General features: G+C 39.8%; 1 protein-coding gene and 1 pseudogene across 1 annotated transcript in view; one reads left to right on the top strand and one right to left on the bottom strand.

The window, feature by feature from the left end:
• The window catches only part of MED13 (mediator complex subunit 13), a 104,478-nt gene extending 96,364 nt beyond the window's left edge, over nt 1-8,114 (bottom strand). Inside the window, exons 1-2 of the mRNA XM_012772393.2 lie at nt 7,297-8,114; nt 5,215-5,449 (exon numbers count right to left, since the gene is read on the bottom strand). Coding sequence (XP_012627847.1) covers nt 5,215-5,449; nt 7,297-7,362 — 301 coding nt within the window. The 5' untranslated portion in view covers nt 7,363-8,114. The remainder of the gene's footprint in view (nt 1-5,214; nt 5,450-7,296) is intronic.
• A 686-nt stretch (nt 8,115-8,800) lies between these two features.
• On the top strand, nt 8,801-9,512 carry LOC142861842 (large ribosomal subunit protein eL37-like; annotated as a pseudogene).
• Nucleotides 9,513-9,768: the final 256 nt, after the last annotated feature.

Consider the following 9,768-nt stretch of genomic DNA (forward strand, 5'->3'; position numbering starts at 1 on the left):
AAGAGAAATGCTTAAATGCTAAATTGGTTTTGTCCTGAATAATTAATAAGTCATTCATTCAACAAATATTACTGAAAACCTTAAGTTGGCAACATTATCCTCATTCACCTATAATTCATCTATTCACCTATAATCCTGAAAAACTATGAATTAAAAACATGTTGATTTTTATCTTCAACTTGAAAATTTAAAAGATATACTCGGTCAAATAGGACAGCACATAGAAGTACGGCATATGAAGTTGTCACCTGGAAGATCAGCCAATATAAAGAGTTGGACCACAAGTAAATTTTATAACAGAAGATAGAAATGATTTAACTCTCTTTAGGCTACTTGGGACACAAAACAATTTTTGACTTTGGCTTGCACAGGACTGCTATGATTGGCTGCTGTTTATCTACTTGTGGATCCTGTTAACAGCTGTCATTTAAGGTTAAAGTCCACTATAATTAATATCCTTCAATAAAAGCACCCAAAATTAAATTTGGAACAACAGCCCACTTAGTTTGAGCAGTATTAATTATGATGAATTTTGGACATGTTTCTAAAATACAGTATATAAACCTCAGGAGCCAGGAAAAACAACAAATATTTTTAGCCCTGACTGAGTCTGTTTTTTTAGTTCTCAAGGTATCAGTTTTCTAAGAGTCTTATCACAATCTAACTTAACTATTTTTTTTAAGATGATGAACTTGGGAGAAAAAGCAGTTTTTGTTTTTATTTTTGTTTTAAGGGTAAGAATAAAAGCCAATAAATGACAATAGCAATAAAATTCAAAAAGGTTAGGACACAAAATAAAAATACATAGAAAACTCTTCTCCTTCAAAGACACACTAATTAAAATGAAACAATCTTGCTCTGAAGCAAACAACAGAACACTTAAAAGAACCAATTGGTCCCACCCACTACAGAGACTTTTTGACCAAGGGACTGAGCTGAGACTTTCCCATCACCAATTTTACATCTGTCACCCACTATCACACAACCACTAAACAAAGTCTGCCACAAAATTTAACTTAAAAAAAAAAAAAATGGCCAGGCAGCACAGCTGTAATCCTAGCACTCTGGGAGGCCAGGGAGAGAGGATCACTTCAGGTCAGGAGTTTGCGAACACCCTGAGCAAGAGCGAGACCCCAGTCTCTACCAAAGCTAGACAAATGAGACTGAGGCAGGACGACCATTTGAGCCCAGGAGTTTGAGGTTGCCATGAGCTATGATGACATCACTGCACTCTACCCAGGGAGAAAGAGCAAGACTCTGTGTCAAAAACAAAAAAAAGCTGTATGTGACCTGAAAGATGTCTTATTCCCTAATCCTTTTTATATCAAAACATAGGTATCAACTCAGCTACCCATTCTACTAGAGAGAACAGCAAAAAGTAAAAAAAAGTCATGTTTGGCTTTTGGGTTCAAGAGATTTTTTGAACAAATATCTTTCTGGAATATTATTGTAAGGCTAATACTAGTTAGCACAAATTCTGACGCAAAAATCATCAGGACTTTGCAAATAACTTTGCTAAACAGTATTGACTACTACTACAAAATGAGTAAGTAACTGGGAGTTTAAAGTATGCATTAAATCAGATTTGGTTTGCTATAACTTATAACTGATCTTTGCCAGCTGGCAACAAAATGAGTTTACATTTCATTTCTACAGATCAGCTAAACTTGAAAGGAAAGTAACCTTAAGTAATATTGTGTTTCCCTGAAAATAAGACAGGGTCTTGTATTTATTTTTCCTCAAGAAGACAGCCTAGGGCTTATTTTCAGGGGATGTGTTGTTTTCCCCTCAAAGCCTCAGCTTGCAGCACGCACAGGATGGCCAGGACCTGACAGGGGTAGCTGACCTTTTTGGTGGGGCTTTCAGCACCTTTCCTGTCACCTCTGGGATAGTAGCTGTCACAATGGGGCAGATGAGAAGGACTGCTCATCTTCTTTACCGCTCTTGGAGGAAATGCAGGGGTTGTGCAGATACGCTGCGTAGCCACATCCATCACTAGGTCTTATTTTTGGGGTAGAGTTTATGTTGCACAAATGCTTAGAAAGCTTGCTAGGGCTTATTTTATGGGTAGATCTTATTTTCGGGGAAAGACGGTATAAGAGAAAAGCTGAAATTTAAAATGCACGGTGAAACCTGACCAAACTACTAAGGAACTGTCAAAATTATCAAAACCAAGGAAAGTCTGTGAACTGTCACAACCTAGAAAACCTAAGGAGAAATGACAACTAAAAGTAATGTGGCATCCTGAATAGGATCCCAGGACAGAAAAATAAAGGAAATCCAAATAAAAGATATAACTTAGATGTTAACAATAAAGGAAACTGAAGGTTATAGAGAAACTCTTTATACTAACTTTGCAACTTTTATATATATATCTACAACTACCCTAACATAATAAGTTTATTCTTAAAAATACACTATGGATGACACAAAGGAGATAAGGGGATTAAAAAGGCAATTCTGTACTTATGTTATTGAATGTTTCAGTTAAATAAGAAAAACTGAGAATTCTAATCTTTGAAAAAAGGAATGCCTTCCCTCTTCCTCCCACCAAGAAAAAGGAGGGCAATATTATCACCATAATCAAAAACATTTCAGTAACAAGATGTGGTGGGTGCTGAACCAAACAGAAGGACACTGCCTGTGAAGAGCAAGCTCAAGCTAAATTAACCAGCTTTTTAGTTACCACCTGGGTCCTTCCGGTTCCCCGTTCCCCAGTGCTACACCTCCACTTGGAACTCAGGATTGCCTCCAGCAGCTGATGCCACCCCTACTGTCCAGCTGCTCTCTTCTCAGGGGAGCTTAAAAGAAGGAAATAGAGTGCCACAGATGGGAAGAAATGAAAAAGGGGTTAGCTAGAGAGACAGAGGCAGCCTAATTACCCCAAAAGGGAGGCAGACGGTGTCCCTGGAGCAAAGAAAAGGGCAAGACAAATATAGTCCATCTGAAAAGATCTTATTATTCTTTAAGATATGTCTGATTTAAGTAACAACATTCTAAAGTAAATGACAGGTTAAAAAAAGCTAAAACACTGTATAAATACCACTGACTGTGCAAACTAAAATAGCATAGGACAGGCTTTTGGAACAGTAAATATGATCACATACTACTCCTAATTGTATTTCAGTTTACTATTTCAATCACTTCCACTATGATAAAATTTTTGGAGTTATTTACTATCCAATAGCATTCAGCAAAATCTGACAACAATTAAAACCTAATCTCCCAAAATCACTTGAATTCACATTCAATTATCAGTATCTATTTTTAAGCACAGGTACTACCATTTTTGAAGATTATGCTAAAAACCAAAGTTAAACTAAAGAAATTTTTAAAACTGTAACCCAGTTTCAGTAGAGAAAACATATCTGATTGATAACATGAAACCTAGAAGAAAAAAAAATCCACATAGTACTTTAACAATATACATCAAAACAGCTCACTTCTAACTTTACCAGGCTTTTAACTTTCAAAATATTAATTTACTATGGTAAAACTAAATATTATATGTTAAAATTATTTTTGATTCCACAAAATTTACTGCAAGGAATCATAAAAAAAAGTCTGTTCAGATGCTCTGCCCACCTTTGTTAAAACCAAAACCCCTAAGTCAGCCTCATAGCTTTATCAACAATTATGTTTTATCAATGAATACAGTTTATCAATAGTTTTACAGATAGTTAATTAACATTAATACAGTCTGCAAACATCTTAGTTGGATTTTATGACCACGTACAGATTAAAATAACTGCAGTATTATATTAAAGTCAATGAAAGAAAAAAGAAGGTGGCAGGCTTAGTTTTTAGCATGACAATTAGAAAACATCTTGCTAAAATCACTAAGAAATTTTATATCCTGATAGATACACATACATCATATATATCATCATATATATATATATATGCATATACACATACACAAACCCATCATTTTACATATTTAGAACTACATTACATACTTAGAACTAAGAACTAGACTCCCTAGTAGGCATCTTATTAGGAAAGCTAGAAAAGCTGGAAAGCTTTACCATAAAAGAACTGCATCACTCTCAAAAGCAACACTGAAGAGTGTGTTCATTTGAAGGTAAAAACCAAATTATCAAAAAACCAAATGTAACATACATCCCTACACAAACGTTGGTCTTAACTAAGTATACTAGTTTAAGATACAGAAACCTGGATTACATTTCATCCAAAAATAAAATAGATCCTATAGGTCAAATGGACAATAGAAATTTCATAGTATTCAATTTCAAATAAAAATACTTCTTAAAAAAATCACCTAGATATACTGACGGTCGGGCACATATTAAAAAAAAAAAAAATCACCTAGAAATCTAAAATTTACCCATCAAGAATCATTACCTAACTATCTTGCTGAATGAAGTCTTTGGTACCTGGCAGCATACAACTTATCATTGACATTCCTATTATCAAAGATTCGGTTAACACTGTCTCTTACAGTCTAAAGTAAACACAAGCTTCAGTAATTACATAAAGAGCTACAGTTTCTCTTTCTAAAATAACATTTGGTCATAAAAGTCAAAAAAATAAGTCATCATATTGATTTGATCACAAAATTATCTCTGTGTAACCTTTTGGATTATGACTCCATGTCCTATAAAAGCTAAACAAGTTGGCAGCTTGTCTCATATTAATATAGTCTTTGATAGAACAGTATCTAAAAGAGTTACTTTTGAAAAATAACACAATTAACATATGCCTTCATATGGTAATAACACAAATAACAAAATAACTATATGCATTATAAAAACCACAAGATAAAGTTACATTTCTAGATAGTTCTTACAATCTTCTCCATATTCATGGAAAAGAAAGCAATAGCAGAACTGACTCAAAAGTGAGTTATACTTGGCTTCAATAGTATTATATGACTTTGTCAGGAACTTTATGCTGCCTGATCCTATTTTTTTTAGATTAACGTAACATGCCTTACTTGGGCCCTAACCGTGTGTGGGATTATTAAGAAGTTGGGTGGTGAAAAGGAGAAAGTCAAGGCTTAAAAGCCAGCCATAACACATATAGATAATTTAAATAAAATATACTGAAATAAAACATGAAGCTGAATTTTTATGTGATTTCATACCTAACAGTGTTCCACAAATGAAAAAAAAAACAATTTGTAATACAAAAGATATTTTGGGACAGGTATACAATGTTGCTATGTTATTAAAAATGATAAGTTGCTTTCACCTGATAAGTCATGGTGAATAAGGTCAGCAAAACTGGGGTCTTCACCCCACCAAAATATCCACAATTCTCTTCTTCCAGGTCTTTGATCTCGCCGCCAAACACCAAGTACATCTGCCTTAAGGCAGCGACTAAAACTGCTCAAAATGGGGTCTTCTTCTGTCACAGGAAACAGAATAGGGGCAGAAGTTGGGCCCTGCCATACATATCTTTTCCATTTAATTCCCGTCAAGTCAGCCTGAAGAAAAGAAAGCATGATTTTTTATTACTGCACATACAAAGTCAAAAGTATTCAATATGAATTCCCTTATTTCATTAAGACAATGCAATTTTTCAATAAAGCTTAAAATATTGAAAGTAAATTAAGACCCAAAAAAAGCTTTATAACTCTGATAATTCAACAACCAAGAGTTTAAGGAAAAGAACAAAAAATAGTTAAAAATTAACACTGACATGTTAGCAAACAGCAAACCAATGTGTCCCAAGCAGAAATAAAAGAAACTTGATGTTAAATATAAACATATATTTTAATACTGCACTCTGAGTATACATACTTTTACCTCTGTCCTTAGTTCGTTCTATTCTAATTGGTCACATTTGTTTCTTGCTGCCAAACTTTTAACTGAAAATAAATTTTTAAAGACCCCATAACATGGGTCTTTATTCCTTGTTTACAGAAGTCATGGCTCTAATGAAGAGACATCTGAACAATTTCTTTAAAAAGCCCATGTTAATTCATCACACACTCGCTTTAAGAAAAGTCAAATAGCTGCTCACAAAGTAACTGTCAATTCATGCTAGTCTATCTTCAAAGAAGCTCATCCTAAAAGTACCAAAAATAGATTGAGTCGGAGAAGACAGAAATGTAAAACCTGCTGTACCTCTTATTTCATCTGAAGAGATACTGATTAATGGACACTGTAAAGAAAACCGACATACTTTACAAGGGGGAAGTGTACTAAAGATCTCCATTTAGCATCATGAAAGAAATTCCACAAAAGGAATTCAATAATTCTTTAATCTAACTTAAAGGTGCAAAGCATAAGGTGCCAAAAATGAAACTGCTGATACATGACTGGCAGTTTACACTTGCCAACTAGTTGTGCTCCGCCCACTTAATTCACTTACCTATCACATACTCTTTTAATATTTCTCATAGCACAGGGGGAAAAAAATGAAAAAATAAAGTCACCCAAACTTAAACTCATTGATGAAACTAAGATATTGTCCAATTCAGGACTAGATATTTGCAACAGTTGGTACTTTTTAAAGTCTTAATGTTACCAGGCTTGGGCCAACCTACACAACTGTCATCCCTACATACAGCTTCCCCAGACTTTCCATGTCTATAAAACAAGGAGCAGTCTGCTCAAAACAGTCTTAAAAAGCAAGCAAAACAAACGTAGAAATATTTAGTGTAAAAACCACAGCAGCAGCTCCACGCTCACAAAAACATAATGTTCTAAGAAAGAACATGGCTAGAAATTGTCAAAATGGCAAACTGTTTCAAAGTTTAAAAAGAAAACATGAAATGGCATCTACTGGTTTTTACAGAAAGATCTGAAGTCACCCAAGGAAGTAACTAACCCTGTGTGTTTCACTCATACAAAAAAATGTGAAACGAAGAACTTAATGCATAAGTTCTGGGTCAATGTTTATTAGGGGAACCAAATTACTGGGGTGAGGCATAAAGGCACTAGGAGTAGGGGCAATAATGGAAAGTGTGAAGAAAGGATACATGGTCAATAAGGAGAAAAGCAACAGTTAAGCAAGACACTGAGTGAGATGTTAGTGTCCTGCCGGATAAGGAGCCCAAGTTGAAGATGAGACTACGGTGAGAGTGAGTCCGAAGCAAGACAAGAAAAATGCCAACACTCCTAAAACAGAGACCAGGACCGAGGGTGAGCGAGCGCCGTCTCCCGAGACTGGCTGCAGCGCTTCGCCCGGCGCCGGCGCCAGCTCCGGCAGGGCCTAGCCCCGGGACTCGGGCATCTGGATCAGACCCGGGCCCCCTCCCCCACGGCCCAAGGGCGCACCTCGCGGCCCCCTCCCTCCCCGCCCGCCAGCTACGGCCTCGGCACTCACCAGGCAGAAGAGGTTACAGTGACAATCTTCCAGGCTGGCCCCGTTCGGCACGAAGGAGGAACTCATCGTCCCTCACAGCAGCCGCCGCCGGCGCCACAACCCACCATCCGCCATTACCGCCGCCTCCGACCAGAGAGAGAAACACAGACACCGGGGAGGGCGGGGGGGTGGTGGTGGTGGTTGGGGGGGCGGTGGAAGAGGAGGCCGCCGGGCCGCCCGCCCTCCCCACCCCCCCCCCCGCCGCTGCCGCCGCGAGCAGCCCCCGCCGCCCGGCCGGCACCCAGCCGCCCGGGGCCGAGGGCCGGAGGCGGGAGGGCTGCGCCGCGCTCGCCCGGCGGGCCGGACTGCGGAGCCCGCGGACGCTCGTCCCTCTCTCGGGGACAGAGGCGATGTGTGCCCCTTCCACAAGAAAAATAATAAATTACACAATAAATAATCAAAATCGAGTCCGAAACGGCAGAGCCCAAGCCCTGGAAGGTTCTCCCCAGCGAGGAGGCGCCCGCAGAGGGGCGGGAAGGGCGAGAACCGAGTGGGAAGCCCAGGCCCCCGGCCCGGCAGCGGCGATGTCCTTAAGCCTAGAGTCTCCTCAGTGGCGGAGGTGGTGGCGGCAGCTGTGGGCTCAGACCATTCTCTGGCTGTGTCTTCGTGTCGTCCCTGGGCCAAGTCGGCCTAATGTCTGCCCTCCTGCGGCCTCACCGCCTGGACGCCGTACTCTCCCCCATTTTGTGGGCCCAGCGGGCGGTGATTTTCCCCCTTTAATCCGAATTCACGGGTTTTCCCTTCGCTTTAATGGCGGCCACAGGGACCAGCTCGCCCTCTCCGCTCGCCCATTGGCCGCCTTAAGGTCACGTGGTCCCGGGCTCCGTGGGGAGGGGGAGAGCAGGGAGTGAGGGAGGGCCGGGAAGCCTTCGGCCGAGGCGGTGAGCCCAGGGGACGGGGCGGCCAGCTGGTGGCTACTGAGATAGCGCCATCTACTGGGTGCCCCAGCCAGTGTAAAATGACCCAGGGCCTAAGCCTTATCTTTCTCCTTGGCGGGGGAATTTACAGTACAGGAGGGTTCACTTCACAAATCTGTGAGAATTATAGGGAAATCAAACTGAATTCTTTGGAAGAGAAACTGTTGACAAAAATTCCAACGCATTCTCATTTATTCCATGAGGCCGCTGGGGTGTAGCGCAAACCTTTGGATTTGGGAGTCAGACCGTCTTGGATGAAGGCAAGACGCACTCAGCCACCTAAAAATTGTAATGTGAAGAAACATAAAGGAAACAATATAGCCTGTGGCTAATAGCCTGGGAATTAGAGCCACAGTTGAGTTCCAAGCTTGAGCAAGTCAGTCACTTACCACTTTGTGTCTCAGTTTCCTCATCTGTAAAACGGGGAAAACCTACCCCTTACCTCATAGCCTTGTTGTGATGAGTTAATACAAACTAAGCAGGTAGCCCCGCGTCTGGCACAGATAAGCATTGTTAAGAGTTAACTGTTGTTGTCATCATTACCTCACATGGTTATTGTGAGGAGCAAGTGAAGTAGTGTATGTAAAGGTTTCACTTGAGCATAATCTCCATGAGAACCAGGACTGTTTTTTTTTTCTTCTGTCTAGTGCCTAAAAAATTCTAGCACACCATAGGTGCTTACAAATATTAGATATTTGTAAATTTAAAAATGAATGAATGGTAACAAGAACCAAATAAAAGATTAGTTGTCCTCCCCATAAAACACCCAATTCTTGGCTGGATTACACTTCAGTGTAAGAGTTCAAAACATTTTCCCTGAGAGTTTTAGAGAGGATTACAAGAAAGAAAGAAGAAAAAGATGTTTCCGCTCTTTGGTCTCGGGCCCCAAAAGCCAGATGACGAGATGAGGAAGGGAACGTCCGAGGAGGGGAACATCTTCGTTTGGAAAGTGTCGCAATAAGACACACATTGTGTTGTGTGGCTGCTGTGGCTCTAAGGCCTACCACCTTAAAAAGTCGACCTGTTGTGGCAAATGCGGCTACCCTGCCAAGCTCAAGAGGAAGTGGAACTAGAATGCAAAGGCTAGAAGTGGAACCACCATCAAGGACTGATGGGATGAAGCACCTAATAATTGTATACTGCAGATTCAGGTATGGATTCCGTGAAGGAACAACACCTAAACCCAAGAAGGCAACTGTTGCAGCATCCAGTTTATCAACAATTAGTCATGCAATTAATGTTTTGGTTTTAAAAAATTGAAAAGAAAAGAAAGAAAAAGAAAAGGAGATGATTTGGAAGTTAGAAACATATCATCCTCAAGGTATAGAGGTTACATTAAAAAAAAAAAAAAAGAAACATCAGTGAACTAGGACTTACCATAATTCTAAATCCTAATTGTCTCTGTAAAATAAGTAATGGACTCTTCCATATTGCTTCAGCCACAGAATGTGAAGAATTCCTCATTCATCCATTTGTTCACCTGTGGTGGTGAAGAGCCCAGATCTGAAGCCAAAAG

Source organism: Microcebus murinus, chromosome 18, assembly GCF_040939455.1.
Source record: "Microcebus murinus isolate Inina chromosome 18, M.murinus_Inina_mat1.0, whole genome shotgun sequence".
Lineage (NCBI taxonomy): Eukaryota > Metazoa > Chordata > Mammalia > Primates > Cheirogaleidae > Microcebus > Microcebus murinus.